Genomic DNA, 18,018 nt, shown 5'->3' on the forward strand with positions numbered 1-18,018 from the left:
TATAGAAGGATTTTTCCTATGAAAGCGTGACACATTTTATGTTATACTATATATGTTATTTTGTGTTTTATATCTTCTGGTTACAGAAAATGAAGTGTACGCCTGGGGCAACAATGCCATGGGCCAGTGTGGGCAGGGACACACCTCCACGCCCGTCACCAAACCGAAGAAAGTGATTGGCTTGGAGGGCGTGTCCATCCAGCAGATCACAGCGGGCACCTCCCACAGCCTGGCCTGGACGGCCGTCCCTACAGACAGGTAAGCAGGAGCAGACGAACTGCACGCCGGCAACTAGACAGGGACATGCAGTGTCTATATCAAGACAGGGTTGCCTCCAGTTAAATACCCTTTATGAAGCCTTGCACCTCCAACTAATTGGATCAGCACAGATTAATTTGAATTAAGATGATACTGATAGAGGATGCAGAAGGACTGTCAACCCTAGAATATGTTCAGGCCTGTGCTTTGATGTGGGAGTGAACCATACATTGCTCTGTGAATCAACGAGTTCATTCTCCTCAGACCGCACTGTTACACACAAAATCCAGCGTGGCATAATGCATAGCAGCGATTATCCCGCGTGCTGCCAGTCTGGTTGCATTTTTTCCCCCCTCCCCCGGCTCCATTAGCGTAATGGCGTCGTGTTCTCCCTCCGCTGATATATGTTCGCCGGCCTTCAAGCCGAGCCGAGCCGGACCTCCCGCTTCGTGACTCATGAATTTTTCATTCGTAGCCGTTTCTCTTTCGCAGGCAGCTGGTGGCCTGGCACAGGCCCTTCTGCGTCGACCTGGAGGAAAGCACCTTCGCCTACCTGCGCAGCTTCCTGGAGCGCTACTGCGACGGGATCAGCTGCGACACGCCCCCCGCCCCTTTCCCTTCTAAGAGGTGCGTTACCGCGCCGTGGGGAGCTGCAGCTTACGGTTACACCCTCCTTTGATTCGGGGCCTCCGCCGGCAGCTCATTCGGCTAATTACCGTCCTCATCCAATTGAGCTGTGTCGAAAATGGAATTATGCAGTAATGGTAACCATTCGCGTTTCTGTATTCCCTTACGTTCCTCAGTGCACTTTGCAATGCAGGGAGGGGAACTTTCTAGAACCGCACTCACAGCTTAGCGCTGACCTGGGTGATGCACGGCAGCCCTTTTGGCTCCAGAGCGCTAGCCACAAGTCATCTGAGGTGGAGAGGAAAAGATTTATTTGGCCAGATGGTGGGATTTTAAGAGGTGGTTTGGGAGCTGGGCCAGGACACCAATGAAGACCGCACTTTTTGCCCTGTGACACTTAATGAGAACCTATAACGTCTCTTTTGAAAAATGGCCTTTCCAACAGCAGTGTCCCAGTCCCATGTCACTGAGCACTGAGACGTGATTTTCTACTGGGCCATCCCATACAGCAAAAATTATATATCGAGAATATATTTTAGAGCATATATTTTTGGCTCAGTATTTAAAATACTTAATTTAATTTAATTACTTAAACAATTTTGGTATATTGCAATACATTTCTGCTTTGCATGAATGTATTTTAAATGTATTTGCAATATATTCTTGGGCTGAACTGTATGTTTCTCAATTTATCACTACAGATGAAATAAAGTGTTTCATTTTCTAAATATATCACAATTTATTACATTTTCCCTCGTAGGAAAATCTTCTATAGATTGCAGTGTCCTATAAATGTGCTATAAATATCCTGACCTTTCTTCTGCTGCCAATTGCTGTGCAAATGGTGTGGTCTCTCAAGCTGCAGGATCAGATTGAAGGTATGTGCACCTGTGTCATTAATGTGTGCATGCGTTGTTTTCCAGGGAGCACCATCAGTTTGTGCTGCTGTGTATGAAGCTGCTGTCCATTCACCTGTCTCTGGCCCATGCGGGTGGCACGGGGGCCACTGTGCTGGGGGCCCAGGGGAGGCCCCTCCGAAACCTGCTCTTTAGGCTCATCGACTCCAGCGCGCCCGAATCCATACAGCAGGTACATTTTTGAATCTGTCAGTACCTCTGGGAAACTTATGCCAAGTGTCAGCTTTGTAAATCAGGAATTTTTAGGAAGGAAGATAAACACTACAGGGTGTTTGTAGTACACCATTCTTCACTTGCCCTCTGTGCTCTCACAACCGTTATTCACACCACAAGTCCCAGAATGCACCGCAGCAGAGTGGCTCAGCCAGTTAAGGCACTTTTCTGCACAGGCTACAGGCTAGCAGTGCTACAGCTCAGACCCAGGAGTCGGAGCTGTGGTATTTCCCGACAACGACCAGGAACCTAGCGGCAGAAAACCGTTGGCTTCATTCTGCTGGGGTGAGGTGGAGTCAGGCAGGATCTGCTCATCTTGTCACTGTGATGTACTCTAGTGGGGCAGGTGGTGCCTGTGAATCCCTCAAATGGGATCAGTGGAGATGCACCTGTCCTCCATTTGGTGTTTGCTTTGCTGTGGTGCGTTCTGGGACTTGTAATGTAATTGTAACGTAGTGTGAGAGTACAGAGGGTGAGCAAAGAGATGGTATAGTACAGAGGTCAACTCCAAATTAGGAGAAAAAAGAGAAATGAGCAAGAAAGAAAGTACTAAAAAACCCACACAAAATGACTCATTTATTATTATTCCCACATTGACCTTTGCAGTTGACCTTTCATTTGGAGTCATGCCCTCCCTAGTTACTGTTGCTATGTTGGACTAGCCTTGTGAGAGAATCAGTCTAAGTAAACCGGGAGGGGGTGATGCTGTCCCCAGTTCACGCATGTAATCAGGTGCTCCGGTATCTGTGTGCAGGCGGTGATGAACACGCTCTCCATCGGAGCCTCGCTGCTGCTGCCCCCCCTCAGGGAGAGAACAGAACTCCTCCACTCACTTCTACCTCAGGGTCCGGAGAGCTGGGAGAGCCTCTCCAAGGGCCAGGTAAGCACCAAGCCAAGCGCACTGGGGACGACACCAATTACAGACAATAGGTTAAATATTACAACATGAGATCACCGATCGATACCATGGGTCAGGCTTTAAAATATGAACTAGTCAGCTACAAACTGGGGAAAAATGCAAAGATTCATTCCTTCTCATTTTTTAGAGGATCCTGTGGAATTGCCATAAATTATAAGGTATTTATTATCTGATAATTTATGACAAAAATATTAATGGATTATTATCATAATTGACATTATGAGTTTACCTAACTGAGTGAATGCTGATTTCCTTACAGTGAGTCCTCATGTACGTGGGCAAAAAAATGATGTTCGGCTTCGACAAAAGAATAGAGGGTTGGATTATTCAAATATTTGGTCTTCAGAGCCATGGATTATTCTAATATTAATTGCCCAGAATGAACATTCTGAATAGGTATAGCTTGTATTCTTGAGACACATGGGCTGAAGGTAACAACAAATGGGTAAAGGCGCTCCATATTTTTAGCAAAGATGGGATTGAATGGCGAGACCCTTCTGCGTGGAACATTCTACGTTGTTGCAGTGTGACCCGTTAAGGGTTTTTTATTTTAAGAAGCTCCCCTGCAGGAGCAGCTAACGGAGTGGTGTCCCCCCCCCCACAGCGTTTGCAGCTAGACATGGTGCTGAACAGCCTCCAGGAGCAGTCTCACGTGGCCTCCCTGCTGGGGTACAGCTCCCCGGGGGAGCTCACCGCCGGGCTCCCCCCGCCTCCCTCTCCCGATCGAACTTCGGGCAGCCCGGACACCCACGACCACTTCCACCTGGCCGAGGTCCTGCTGAAGACGCTCCTGCTCAGCATCGGCTTCTATACCGTAGGTCTCACAGGAAGCCGCTGCCTCGCGCAGTTCTCATTTGTTGCGTAATATGCGGGTTACCGTTCCTTCTGCCTGTTCCCCATCCACACAGCCATTTTACTGCCGGTCATATGCTACTGTAACCTTTCTATTGAGGGGCCTTCATTAATGTTGTTGCAGGAACGGGCCTTCGGTGAGCTGGAGAAGAACAGTGACAAGCAGCAGTCCAATCAGGCTCCGAAACAGACCAACCCTCCCTCTCATTTCCACCATCTCCTGTCAGCCATGCACAAGCACCTTCTGGCCCACTGCTACATCCACACCAATACGGAGGTATACTCACTGTTACCACACCGCTGTATCATCCACACCAGCGCAGAGGTATACTCACTGTTACTACACCACTGCTGCATCCACGCCAACATGAAGATATTCTCATGGTTACTACTCCATACTAATGCAGAGGTGAATTCACTGTTACTCCCTTTCTGTATTCATGAAATGGAAAGGGATACTTACTATTACCACACCACTGTAATAGTAAGAAACCACCTCCATATAGTTATACTACAATGCTAACACCAAGTTGCACTTACTGCTCCTACACCACTACCATGTCTACTGTAACACCACGGTACACTCTCTATCACAATGCTACTTTACAGCTAGATCTCATATATTATTATATCCTGTACATTTTATAATTCATGGTTTTTCCCGCAGGATGACAGCAGTGTGACTTTGCTCCAGAAACACTTGTGTCTGCTGCTGCCCTACGCCGCTGAGACCTTCAGGAGGTCCACCCTCCTGCTGGAGGAGAGCTCCCTGGATAAGCACGTCATCAAGAAACTGCACAGTAAGAGCAGCATTAGCGGCCCAATTTACAGTCACACCACATCCGCGGGTGCAGCGCAATATGCATAATACACTCCAGCGGCCGTGAGTCATTAGCCTCTACCAGAGATAATTTATGAGCCAATGCAGGACGAATGACTCTGAGGTACTTTATGTCAGAGCTCTGGCCTTCGTTGAGGCTAAAATACTCCGACGGTAGAAGGTGGCTATGAATATTGATTAGGAGTCATACTTTAACTTGATTGGTTCAGTTGCTAATTGGTATTGACATGCCGTTGTTGTAACTCCCAATCAGTCAGATTTGAAGGATGCTCCAGTCCAGCCTGTCCTTGAGCATTTGTGAGTTTTGTGGTAGAGCAGCCAACAGTAGAACTCTTCAGAGGAAATGGCAGAGCAACATTTATTGATAGATTTATTGCCTTGTGCTGTTTTAATAGTTTTATTTTGACCTACATCAGATTTATGTTTGCTACGTTAACTGCTTCTTGCATTTTATGAACGACCATTGTTTAATCTTATGTAGGTCGACGGCATTGGATTGTTTTGTTTAATTAGAATGTTGAACTCAAACTGGTGAACATCCACGACGGCTAATGATGGAACCGCGTCAAACAAATTTGCCTTGTTCCCTGAAAATTGTTCAAATTATATTACCTGGTAAAATGAAATGGATGTAGACACAGGATTAGGAGAATCCCCCTCAAGCTGTCAGACTGAAAGTAAAATTCATTATTCAGCATTTGCTTTTATCAGCAAACAAGCTACAGGGGGACATCCATCACTACCTGAAATATTTACATAGCTTATGGTGCGTTTATATGGTTACATCATTATACAGTGTGCGACAACATAAATGGCTGTTTGCATTTGATCTAGTATGAATAGGAACTAATAGCACAGAATGCTATTACAGTTTTTGGGGAGGTCTTTTTCTCCTTTGGCTGGTCTCATTTTAAAGATAATATAATGTAATATAATATGTTGTTGAGTAATATATATGTAATGTGTAAAATTTAGTATAATATTGGGCTTTGGGCTTGTAAGCCATGGCCCTGTTTCTTTCCACGGCTGGGTTTTGTTATTTTTTACCACTTTTCTTTATCTCTGTGTGTGGTGGTTAGTATTTATTTTGGTGGGCTTAATGACCTCCTCCATCCTCCTTGCCCCCTTGCAGCGGTGCTCTACAGCTCGGTGGCGGGTAGCCTGCTGTGCCAGGTGATGTACTCGCTCCTGCTGCTGCCTCTTCAGGTAGTGCGCCCCCTGCTGCCCCACCTCCTCTCTCTGCTGGAGCACCTCAACGAGCTCAACTGCTTCCTGCCCGACACCGGGCTGCTGGAGGAGATGGAGCTGGAGGGCGTGTCCGCAGGTGAGCAGGCAGCCAATCACAGGAAGGCAGGACATCTGTGCAGGCACAGACTCTGTGGGGGAAATGTAGCATCGCAGGGATATCCTCTCTCTTACCAGTGTAGTGGGTTGTTATTATGGCAAGGTCAACACTAATAAGTGGTAAAAGTTCTGAAAATGTTTGTTTTAGATAAATTGTGGTTTTGGACGTTTTTGCGGTCTCTTACAAATAAGGACAGGAAATGCTTATTTCCCAACCACAAAAGAAAGTCTGAGTTATGCAAGTCAGTGTCCCAACTCTTCTGACTCTCATTTAGATAGCATTTCGAGACAGTCACAAGTAAATGGGGTGGTTTGTTTATCAGAGGGTGTGTTGGAATTTTGTATCGCTGGCACTGAAAGACAAAGGCTTCTGCTTGTCTCATGGCTGTTTCTGGCTTTGCTTTTCCGCAGATTTTCAGGTTCTAGATTACATTTCTTCTGTCCTCTTACAAATTTTATCAGTTCTTGTAAATGTACCCCTTAGAGTTAGGGTCAAGATTAACACGCCTCCAGTACAGAGCAGACTATGAGGCTGAGACAGACAGTGATGTTCCACATCACTCTAAAGTTGACTATGAGTAACAGATGTTAATCATGTGGTTTCAGAACTGCCAGAGGGCACGAGCCCTGCCCCTGGGGCGGAGTCAGAGTCCTGGGTGTGGCTGCTGGACCTGGAAAGATCTGTAGCCCTGGCAATTGGCCGGTGCCTTGGAGGGATGTTACAGGGCCCACCTCCGTCGGTTCAGGAGAAAACCTCTGAGTTCTGGCTACAGAACCCACTTCTGAGAAATGGACTGGAGATGGACTTTGAACAATTGGGTATGAGACAGTTAGCAAGCATCATAACTGAGACTGATGTCTAACATTTCAGTAGCAATGAATATCAAAAATTTTAGATTATGTTCAGTTTAAAAATCCAAAACATACCTGACATCTCCCAAAGGTAATGTGGACAGAAATGACTATTTTTTACACTCAGGGTGATGCTGGGTAGGAAAAACGGGACACCCCTCTGTGCTTTAAGTTGGAATGATACGCTCCAAATTTCATCAATGCGTAGCATTTTTACTTAGCGAAAACGTGGCATGAAGTCATTGTGGGTCAGTGAACTTTGGATGGATTTTTCATGGTTTTTCGCTTTGATGGTGCTTTCAACAGTAGTTTTCTTTATTTAGCTGGCGACCTTGTTTCACAGAATTGAAACTCGTTCTCTCCTCTCATTTATTTATTTATTTAAATTCTTTTTTTTTTTTTCTCCTTTATGCAACCCTGTTTTGGAATTGCTAATCGTGTGTGAGCCCTGTCTCACCGTGACAACCTCTGCACTTGTGCAGGAGCACTGAAGCAAGACAAATGCAATGCTGTCATGCACTCACATGTAGCCAATGGTTGCTTTTCATACTACAAGTCACACAGTGCTCTGTAGCAGAGTGGGCACCCATTGGAGGATAGGCGCTACTCCACTGATGTCAGCTGGGAGCTCAGAAGTGCCTGACATATCACAGGGTGACTGAGAGTGGTGAGGCGAGGTAACTCTGACCAGCCTTCCCACCACGATCCCTGTTAGAACAAAGCTAATATGTTCTGCCACTGTGGAGTCTAAGTCGCTATTGTCAAATGACATGGCCAGTTTCAGACCCAAGTGCTAAAAATGAACGCCTTAACAAATGAACCAGTCGGAACCCATCACGTTCTTCATTAGTTGCTTTTGATGTCGGACGGACACGTTTTCGTAATTCAGACCCTGGATGCAGAGCTTGGGTTCCATGGCAGACACGGAGCATAATTTCGTTGGTAATTCTGGTAATTACAGTAATTTTATCATTGTGTCTTTTCAACCAAGTGAAATATATTTGAATAAAACGTTGAACACTGAAATTGCCACACCGGAAAGAACAATAGTTACAGTGATAATACGGTATCTGTGCTTATGAAATTATAGTTCACCTCATAGCAGTGTGTCGGTGCGTGTCGGTAATTTAAACGACGTATCATTTGTTAATGTTACACCACACAGCGATTGTGTTCCAGACTGCTCCTTCAGAATGAAGGATTTAAACAGCATTGCCACTGCCACAGGCTCTGCTCCAACCAGGCTGCAGGGAGAAAGCAGAACTTAGATTAGCTCCGTGATTGCCCTCTCATTATGTGTGGTGCAGTGTACCACTCCATGAAGAGCCAGGAAAAGACAAATGCCTGCAAACTGCTGCAATGCAGACACACAATCCGACACACAAGTTTAATGAAACTGAAGCAAAGGTTCGACCACCCGGGCCTGACCTGACTGATAATGAGCACGGCGAAATGTTTATTTCATTAAACTTTGGTATGTGGGCGCGCTACAGCAGTGAGTGGGTATTTATCTTTTCTTAACTATTTCACACTGTACCCAACAGCTTTGAAATTCTTTGAACGCACATATGCTGCTTTTATTTATCAACTCCAAAAAAAGCTCGCACATTTTTTTTTTTTTTTTTTTTTACAGAAAAAATGTGTAAATGTATGTTGCATTTTAAGCATTTTATTCACCACAGTGTTTAAGAACACTTTTTCGCTCCTGACTAGCAAAGAGACAGGGTTGCATCTAATGTACAGCTGTACTTTAAAACATTAAATGTACACAATTTTTCCTTGTGAAACGGCATCTAATTATAACAATATTAAAGGTCTAGGGCATCATTGTGATGAATTGGGTCTGCAGCCAAGAATATTGCAGGTTTTTTGCTTTTTTGCTTGTGTTTTGCACTTGTAAGTCGCTTTGGATAAAAGTGTCTGCCAAATGAATAAATGTAAATGAATCCAGAGGCAGGCATTGCTGCAGTAAATGTAAGTGGGTTGTTTGTAAAACGCTGTGTAAGTCTGAGAAGTGGCCGGGTAATCCGAATGACGCCTCTGAGAAGGTCCTCTCCCCCCCCCCCTCCTGTAGACTCGGCCATGGCCTGGCTGACGGAGGCTGTGCTGCTGGGCTCCGCGGACGCCCGGCTGGGCGAGCTCAACGTTAGCGAGGAGAACGGCACGCTGATCGAGCTGGCGCTGGGCGTGGCCCGGGAGCCCGCCAGCGGCCTGTGGAGGAGGATGAAGGAGTACGCCGTCAGCAGAGGTGAGCCTGCCCCCCCCCCCCCCCCCCGCCCCGTAATCCCCCCCCAGCCCGTGCCATCTGGGCTCGCAGCCTTTTTACTCTTGGTTTTCTTCGCTTGAAGTCTCAACTTAAATGTGATTGATTCCATCACACAGATTTTGGTTATAACTGCAAGCCAGTGTTCTTGTGTTGTTGCGTTAGTGTCCAGTGTGGCGTAGTCTTAAGGAGCAGGGCTTGTAACTGAAAGGTTGCTGGTTTGATTCCCCTCTGCTGTTGTACCCTTGGGCAAGGTACTTAGCCCACATTTGCTTTAGTAAATATCCAGCTGTATGAATGGATAAAATTGTATGCACGTCACTCTGGATAAGAGCATACGCTAGATGACAATTATATAATGTAAGGTAATGAATCTTTTCAACACCCAAGCTTTGTGGTAGCTTTACTCGCTGCTGGGGGAACTCTCATTAAGCATCCATCACTCTCAAACAGACCTTTAGGGAAATTAACCAGATAGATTATAGGACAACTCTGAAGCATGTCGAAGCCCAGTGTCTTCCTTATAGTTAAGCATATGTCATGTCAGAATTATTGAATGTCTCTAGTGCCCAAAATATTTATGAGTGGTCTACATCTTTGTAACCACACTGCCTGCAGCATGACTGTTGTAAACCTAATTGTAATGCTTTATTTTTAGAGTTATCAGAAATCTGATCAGGTTCTTCAAACAGTCATTGCTGTTTTTTTTTGTTTTTTTAATGCCCTTGTGTTGCTTGTTCCCCTGCCCCCCTCGCTCTGCAGACTGGGACAGCAGTGGTCCGTCAGGGGACCCCCTGCTGGAGACAGCGTGCCGCTGCAGCCTGGCCGCTCTCCTCAAGCACACCGGCCTTCAGGACGAGGCATACTGGCAGGACAAGTGAGTGTCCCCGGCCTGCAGGGTCGTCCCCGGCCAGGGCCGTTCTCACGCGCTCTCACACACAGACCGACGGGCACAATTAGTTGCACTTTGCAGTATGCATGCGTTCACTTTACTCATGCACTCACTTGGCTCTGCACAAGAACGTGGTGTTCATCCAAACACTTATTCAACACTTTACTCATGTGTGATGAGTCAGTCCAGTGTACCATTAATATTAGAGATAAGCAGTATTTAGATAAAATTGCTGGGTGTGATTTGTCAGACACCTGAATGTACCTGAATGTAGACCTACTTGTAAAGAGCTGTGGAAGCAGGAACAGGCTCTTTGTTGGAAACTGTCATTCAGCAAGGGGATAACCTGATGCACTGTCTGTCTCTGATGGCAGGTATGAACCCTGTGAAATGCTGATTGAAATCTATCAGATGGTGTATAAGGTCCGGAGCACGCTGCTGTCGCATAAGGACTCTCCCGGGAACTCTGCCAACGTTCAGACTCCATCTGTCACCAAGCAGGTACTGCGAACGCATTTCTCACACTGCCGCGTGAGGCTCACAGTAACCCGTGAGGGATCCAGGCTGTGTGTTCGTAGCAAACCTTCAGCAGAATCTAAACAGGCTGTCAGTTTGTAATGTAGTACTGTTTACTGTAGTGTACTGTTCCTATATACGGTCTGTCTGTTTGTAAACACTAAGAGAATTGCTAACGGAATTGCAAAAGATGTAGTAGCCCTGTGCACTATGGGAAATTCTGGTGCAGCACCGCCAAAGAGAGCTGCAGATCTTAGAGCCAGCCGTACTGACTGCAGCGTCACTCATAAGCTCTAGGGATGTAGCCGCATAGGTTGCGGGGAGTAGTGTTCATTCTGTGACTTTCAAGCCCTTCCCTGCACCTCCCTCAGAGCTCCCTGGTGTCCCAGAGCCCCGGCGACGAGAGGCAGGAGGGCTCCGGTGCCCCCTCAGAGAGGCCGGCGAAGGAGGCCGAGGTGGGCGGCCAGACCGCCCCCGCCGAACACAACCAGGACGAGGTCCCGGAGGAGGACTCGGCCAGTATCAGCAGTATGTACCTGCCGGGTAAACAAGCACATCTCTTTCTTCACTAGAGCTCAGTGGCCTGCCTGACTCTGGAGCAGGAGTGCTCTGGGTGGGATACACAGTCCATTTACATTTTAAGGATAGTTCATAAATTCATATAAAAGGAATTAAGGACACATGTACAGTTTCATTTCATAAGGGACACCTTGTATCAGAGGCTAGAAATTTAGAACCAAAGCCTGCAATGCCACCGAATATGCTGTTATTTCAAGTATTTAGTGTTTTTTTATTTGCTAGCTTCTGTTATTTTACTTGTCTAAGTTTCACTTCTGATTTCATATTGGGCGATAGTGGATTTACTGCATTGAATGGTAACAGTACACATGTAGTGATGCATTTTTAGGTTACGCCTCTACAACTGACCTCTAGCTGTATTATTCTCACAGTATTTACTCAGCAAACCCCCTTATCTAGGACACCTTACAATGCACACAGTGTCATCTGTGAAAGACCTGGAGTTTTCCTGGTCACAGTAAACTAGCAGTGTCCCTCCAGGGATGCGAACCCATGATCCTTTGCTCTTGAGCCCACATCCCAGTAATGTGTCAGATGATGAATGTAGTGGCAGAGCCAACCCTCACCGCGTGACCTGGCCTGCCCCCTCTCAGAGGTGCTCCAGTGCTTCCTGGCCACGCGCGAGGCCATGCAGCTGCAGCAGAACGAGACGGTGTACGAGTCGTCGGGCACCAGCACGCTCCCCAGCAGCACCGAGAGCCCCGGCACGCCCGAGAGGGAGCCGCCGCACCGTCACTGGGACCGGCGGCGCGGCTCCGAGGAGGGCCTGTCCTTCCCCTCCGCCTGCCACCTGGTGGTGTCCCGCTGCGTCTTCCTGCTGCTGGGCGTGCGGGCGGCGTGGCAGGAGCAGGAGGAGCCGGCCGACCTGCAGCGAGACAGCGGCGGGCTCAGGTGCGTGGGCGCCTCTCCTCACCTCCACAGGCGCTTTTCAAGGGACATAATTCACAGTCTATGCAGTTAAATTGGTGGTGTTTACATTTACATTTTGTTGCTTAGCAGATGCTCTTATCCAGAGCAACATAAAAGATGAGTACATTTACCATTACATTTACATTGTTTACATCCAACAGACTGTCTTTTCTAGAGCTGAAATACATAACCGTACATTTACATTGTTGACATCCTGTTGACGCTCTTATCCAGAGCAAGTCCACACGTCAAGCGCAAAGGGCGTCCGATAAAACAACATGAAATGTCACACAAACAAGGCCACCACCATCAAAACATTAGCAAATGACAGGGCAAACACACAAGGCTGAGAAAAAAAATGCACATCTGGCCAACATGCAAGTGCCACACAGTATACCCTACAGGAGTGGACCATTCTAACACAATATCAGCACATGCCCAAGGTCTCCTCCGGTGGCCTCCCTGGGTTTACTCCTGTAGATAAACTCCCTTTTGTACAACAAAGGCTGAGAAAGAGGCCACTACTTCAGCGCTGGCACACCTAATAAATGCCCTGATCAGTTAAAGAGTGGATGAACAGCCAGCTGAGAAGGTTGAAGCCAGAGCTACAGACTAATTAGACTAGCAGTTAAAATGCACTCACGAAACTAACCAAGGCAAAAAAGCAATAACATACAGTCACACGGTCTCTGTACAAAACTCTGTGAATCAGTGGAGAGCAACACGATACAACACAGTCGCATCCAAAAACAAAAGCGATGCTGGAATTGTTCCTCATTTGTTTTATTTTGCCGGTGTAGGAAGTCTTTCCCGTCAACGTCGGAATTCAGCCTCACCCCAGAGGCGAGGAGACAAGGGGAGAAGGAAGTACGTACCGGTTCCGTCTTTTTAGGAACACCCTTTACGTTCCTCGGACCACGTAGGGTCATACTGCGGAATTCCTGTATTAACTCTATTATTCCACAAGGCTACAGCCCCACTTTTTTACCACTGCATGTGTACCTATCTCCAGCAATATTCCTCCTCGTGCCTTTTCAGTATTGACTGCTTCTTGTCACTGCTAATATGTTTCTTCACATCCCCACGTAAAGATTCCCGACCAATCAAGAAATCCATCTGGATCCTTTAAGAACAAAATGGGTAGGCTCCAGTTATTTCTAAATAATGCTGTTTATTGATTAAAAAAAATGCTTTTAAGCAGGATTAAAGCATGCTTATAATCTGTATTAATTTGTGTCACTTAGAATCCGGTGAGTTTTATTACTAACTCTACTCACAATGAGGACCAGAAGTATGGTCATCCAACCACTCAGTGACTTTAAAGGAGCGAGCTAAATGCTGACAGTGAAGTCACACGGTAGCCATTGAGCTGTTGTGAAGGCGTGTGCATCTGGTGTAGGGTTATGCTTTGGATGGGTGTGTTGTCCCCCCTATGACGAGTCCCTGTGCCCCCCCCCCATGCAGCTCTGCCGCTGTGCTCCCTGGGCATCATGAAGGACGCGTGGGAGCGCCTGCGGCAGTGCATCAGCCCCAGCGCCACGCTGTGCCCCGGCGGCAGCTCCCCCGTGCTGGGCCAGGTCTTCCACTTCCTGTGCGGGAGCCTCCTCAGGACGTCCTCCCTGCTGGAGAGGGAGGCGGGCGGCCAGGCCGACCCCAAGGCCATCACCCTGGCCATGGCCCAGCAGCAGCAGCGGGCCGAGGTACGACCGCAGGGGCCAGAGGGGGGGGCGGGGTCTGGGGGGGGGTTGACCCGGAGGAGGAGGAGGAGGAGGAGGAGGAGGAAGAGGGGGCACGCCGAGATGCAACGTCATGTTGGCCGACCCTTGTGTCGGACTGTGGAGACGTGTTTTAGAGCCGTGAATGTCACTAAGATCAGATGTGACACCGGGTTAAAGGGAGTTGTTCGGCTTTATTGGCCATCTGGGGCTGTTCTTTCAGGAATTCTCAGAGGGTCGTCCTGCCATTAGCTTTTAGCTTGTTTGTCTAATTGGAGCTCGAAATTGATTTGAATCAGCTGTTAGAAGGCAGTGCATGTTTCAAAATGAGCCCCAGGGAAAGTGTTTATCTGGACGCACCATGAACACACCAAATCAATGCCCTTTGCAGGCCTTAATTATGAATAGCCCTGCTTACTTTCAGAGCGCTGTTTTCAGCATTTTGCCTGATAAAAATCAATGTAATATGTACTCGTTTTCATCTTTGTCATGGGGTGTTTAATAAGCAAACATCAGGGTGCAGTAATTTCTACACTCAACATTCTCCCGGTGGGAGCTGTGGAACAACAGGCAAAACAATGCACAGTCCCTGTTTTATCAACAGCAGTACAAGGTCACACTGTGACCGCAGTATCGCAGGGTTATCGCATTTTTGAAACAGCTGGAATGTTGGGTTGGGCAACATCCAGTTTTTTGTACTGTCATATCGTCACGTGCAACACCCCCAACAGTCACTCTTTCCACACTCCCTTCCTCTGTTAGGACAGAAGAATATGCGGTGTAATTTGATCCGGCTCCCCTGGTTGATCACCTGTGGTGGTTAACAGTGGCAGTGCCTTTCACAGGGTTCTGCCCTTTTTCTTTCAATGCAGTGTTCTGCTTTCAGCCTAGTTTCTGGAGGCAAATACAACAAAAATAATTACTTCTTGCTCAGATTTGTCTTCTGGCTTGGACACAGACTGATTGCATGTCACTGTTTACTGTGATAAGTGCAGATATTTAAATCATATCATCTTCAAAAGCAGTATTTATCATATCAAGGGCTTGTAAATCATACTGGTGAGAGTTTTAAAATGTCCTGATCTGATATTGTCAGCTTTAAGCCCGAACGTAGTGCTGCGTGTAACCAGCAACAGGAGTATGCAGGCATGTCTGATGCAGATATTTCTTTCTGTATCTACGGGTCGGTGTCCTGGGAGGGCTGTCCTGTGGTAATCTCAATGGAGCAAAGAGAAAGTATGCACTAAATTAGCTCTCTTAAACATTCCAAAATTCCAAAATAGTGCTGCATGTGATCACAGAGTATAAAACTATATGCATTGCTGTTTTTTATTTAATATCACTATTCATCACCAGTTGGTCCTATTTGTCAGATTTCCAAAATTTACCAACAGATATCTCTGTCAGTCATTAGCTCTGTTTATAAATGCGTGGTTCTTCATATAAGAGACCTCCAGGTGTCTCTGAAACACCGCTCAGCTGAAGACAACATCCCCCCCCCCCACCCCCCTCTCCTCAGGTGCGCCTGGAGGCCCTGTGCCAGATCTCCTCCTTCCTGGCGGAGATGGAGGAGAAGAGCAGCAGCTCGACCGCCCCGCCCCGCTTCCCGGGCCTCCTGCAGTCGGTGCAGCTGCAGTTCCTGTCCGGCTGCTTCGGCCTGGGCGCGCCCATGTCCGGCACCGGGGCCGCCAGCAACGAGAAGATGCACCACTACACCGTAAGCGGCGCGGCCGAGCGCACCCTCCCTCACACGGGGATATGTAAAGGGCTTCGTGACGCATCGAGTCAGAGCGCCTCTGTGAAGCAGCGCCTTTAAATTATCGATGAACGACGTGTACGGTTGCAGGGCTTCGCGTTAGGCTTTGCTCGGTTTGCTGCCCGCACCGGCACAGCCACACGGGTGCCGCTCATCACCGGGAGAGTGATACCCTCTATGTTGTGTCCCTCAGTCAGGGACGCAGTCCGCCAAGATGGGCGCGCAGAGAGAGCTGCAGGCCGCAGCGCACACTCTCTACCAGCAGGTGGTGCGCGTGCTGCGGCAGAAAGTCCTCGTGGAGAAGGAGCAGACAGGTTTGTGTGGGGATACTGTGTACATGGCAGCAGCAGAAAAAACACAGTATTGCATTACATTACATGCATTTAGCAGACGCTCTCATCCAGAGCGACTCGCACCACAACAGAAGTGTATCCATTCAAGTTAAATGAGCAAGTGTCAGAACCAGTATACGAGAACTGTATGTAACGAGGGAGCGTAAGATGCGGTTCACGTTCTTTTAGGGTCCTATCAGCATTTGCTCCTGGCCACGGTGTTCGCCCTCAACTTCCACTACCAGCCCGTCGACCTGGTGGTCATCATCAAAGGCGGCATCCTGGAGATCCTGTCGGCGCTGACGGACAACACCTGCGTCCTGATGAACCAGCGCTGGCTGGCCGCCTCCGTGTCCGGCCACATGCTGCTCAGTGGGGCGGTCAAGCTGGCCAGCGCCCGGCTGCTGCAGATCCTGGCCATCGCCGCCAGGTGAGGGGGCGGGGGCAGGGGGGGGCCCGCACGCGGAGAGAGAGGCGTTAAAGGCGTTACCGGAAAGGCTCTCTTCCGGTGCGTGCCTGTGGCTTATGTAAAAGGAGGTTGAAGAACATGTTCCATTTAAAGATGTCAAATTTGCCTGCACCCAGAGGCCATTTTTACATTGTCATCGAGCTCTCTTTAAGCTTAAGCATCTGCAGACTATTGTTTTTAGTGTGTTCCTCTGTTGAGGTTACTTAATAGCAGCCATCCATCAAATTAGCTAATTTATTATGTTACATTAGTGTCTAGCAGGATCAATTATCCAGAGCAACTTACAAAGGCTACAGTTTTTACATGCTATCTATTTATACAGCTGGATATTTACTGAGGCAATTGTGGATTAAGTACAAACTAATGCCAGCAGTTTTCCATAGCTCCCCACTGTTGCCTTTTTATCGTCCGTTGTGTGTTTACCCCAGTTTCGGTTTGAGTTCTGCTGTGTCATTTTTGGACTCCCACACTTCTGGGATAGAAATCCATGCGATCCAGTGAAATGTTTTCTTTGGAGTTCTGTGCGGTGACCACGCGGTGTTTTTGACCCCAGCGCCTGTGAGGACGCCCTCCCCTTGGACGTACTGCAGGCCCTGATGGACGTGATGTGCGAGCAGCTGCAGGGCCTCCTGCACATAGTCCACCAGCAGGAGGCGCTGGAGAGCAGCGCGGCCGATATCGCTGACCACGGCGCGGGTGGGAAGAAATCCAAGCAAGAGAGTGAGAAAGCTCATTTCGGCCTTTCACCCAGGGCTAATCAACTCCAGTCCGAAAGGGCCGCAGTCCAGCAGGTTCTTGGCAGTCCTTAGACCGCAGACCCTCTCAGAACTAGAGGAGGAGGCCAAATCAGCTTAACCAAGACAGTGACAAATTGAGCAGGGTGAACAGTCGTTTTGCTGGAAGAAAAGCTGGCATGCACTGCGGTCCTCCAGGACCAGAGTTGAGGAAGCCCCCGCCCGCGTCAATACCGAAACCCCTGCCAGGTTCATTTTCTGGCCCTGACTCCCTGCGGACCCTGCTGTTTTTCAGAGGGGGAGGTGACCCGGAGCAGCCGGATCGCGGAGTCCCAGCTGGCCGACTTCCTGGTGTTCCTGCGGCGCATCGTGTCGCTCCGGGGGACCAAGAGGGTGTCCGCGTTCGTCAAGTGGATCGACCCGCTCATGACCATCGTGTCCCACAGAGCCACCTCAGGTCATTTGGTCACGGTCTAGGCTTGGTCTTTTTATTCCTTTGTTTAATCTTGCAGAGCGTATGGGGAGATTAATTATGCGGTAAGAAATGGCAAGTTTAAAAGGGCCCTCCAGTTAACCTTTCGCTTAACGTTGCAAATCATATTGAGAGGTCATTTGTACAGTATAAAGGAGTGTGCTCAGATGCTCCTAGTTCAGGTTTTCAAGCTTGTGCCGTAAAGATGAAGCTGCAGTACCCATCAGCACCAGGTCCTGGCTCAACGCGCTTGTGTATTAATAACAGGCTCCCCGCTTTTCTGGAACTTGCGAACCAAACTGCTGGCCTTCCACATCCTGGAGGCCTTGCTCCCCGCCTGTTCAGACCCGATGCAAGTCAAACAGGTGAGTTTGATCAGCCCCGCGTGTATCCTGAAGTTTGAATCAAAGTTCACTCCGTGTGAGATCACTCGGGTAGTGGATATGTACCGCCCAGGTGGTTTTCCATCCGTCTAATACCCGCCTAGGCTGATGGATGTTGACACGGCTGTATGCCTGCTATTCCCCTCATAGGGCCCTCTGCAGTTACCTTGTGTCT

The 18,018-nt window shown here is 48.2% G+C and overlaps 1 protein-coding gene across 3 annotated transcripts in view; it reads left to right on the forward strand.

Annotated features, from left to right (window-relative positions):
* Positions 1 to 18,018, forward strand: part of LOC118778339 (probable E3 ubiquitin-protein ligase HERC1) — a 68,840-nt gene that overhangs the window by 12,963 nt on the left and 37,859 nt on the right. For 2 of the 3 annotated variants that reach the window (XM_036529839.1, XM_036529841.1), the window contains exons 10-32: positions 87 to 258; positions 751 to 885; positions 1,809 to 1,974; positions 2,770 to 2,895; positions 3,539 to 3,748; positions 3,911 to 4,063; positions 4,454 to 4,586; positions 5,760 to 5,951; positions 6,578 to 6,790; positions 8,898 to 9,071; positions 9,849 to 9,963; positions 10,353 to 10,479; positions 10,866 to 11,037; positions 11,667 to 11,964; positions 12,783 to 12,849; positions 13,074 to 13,122; positions 13,447 to 13,682; positions 15,217 to 15,414; positions 15,647 to 15,767; positions 15,975 to 16,215; positions 16,808 to 16,974; positions 17,284 to 17,445; positions 17,728 to 17,825. In XM_036529839.1, coding sequence (XP_036385732.1) covers positions 87 to 258; positions 751 to 885; positions 1,809 to 1,974; positions 2,770 to 2,895; positions 3,539 to 3,748; positions 3,911 to 4,063; positions 4,454 to 4,586; positions 5,760 to 5,951; positions 6,578 to 6,790; positions 8,898 to 9,071; positions 9,849 to 9,963; positions 10,353 to 10,479; positions 10,866 to 11,037; positions 11,667 to 11,964; positions 12,783 to 12,849; positions 13,074 to 13,122; positions 13,447 to 13,682; positions 15,217 to 15,414; positions 15,647 to 15,767; positions 15,975 to 16,215; positions 16,808 to 16,974; positions 17,284 to 17,445; positions 17,728 to 17,825 — 3,725 coding nt within the window. The remainder of the gene's footprint in view (positions 1 to 86; positions 259 to 750; positions 886 to 1,808; positions 1,975 to 2,769; positions 2,896 to 3,538; positions 3,749 to 3,910; positions 4,064 to 4,453; positions 4,587 to 5,759; positions 5,952 to 6,577; positions 6,791 to 8,897; positions 9,072 to 9,848; positions 9,964 to 10,352; positions 10,480 to 10,865; positions 11,038 to 11,666; positions 11,965 to 12,782; positions 12,850 to 13,073; positions 13,123 to 13,446; positions 13,683 to 15,216; positions 15,415 to 15,646; positions 15,768 to 15,974; positions 16,216 to 16,807; positions 16,975 to 17,283; positions 17,446 to 17,727; positions 17,826 to 18,018) is intronic. The other variant, XM_036529840.1, reaches the window with a different exon arrangement.

This window comes from Megalops cyprinoides, chromosome 5, assembly GCF_013368585.1.
Source record: "Megalops cyprinoides isolate fMegCyp1 chromosome 5, fMegCyp1.pri, whole genome shotgun sequence".
In the NCBI taxonomy this organism is placed as follows: domain Eukaryota; kingdom Metazoa; phylum Chordata; class Actinopteri; order Elopiformes; family Megalopidae; genus Megalops; species Megalops cyprinoides.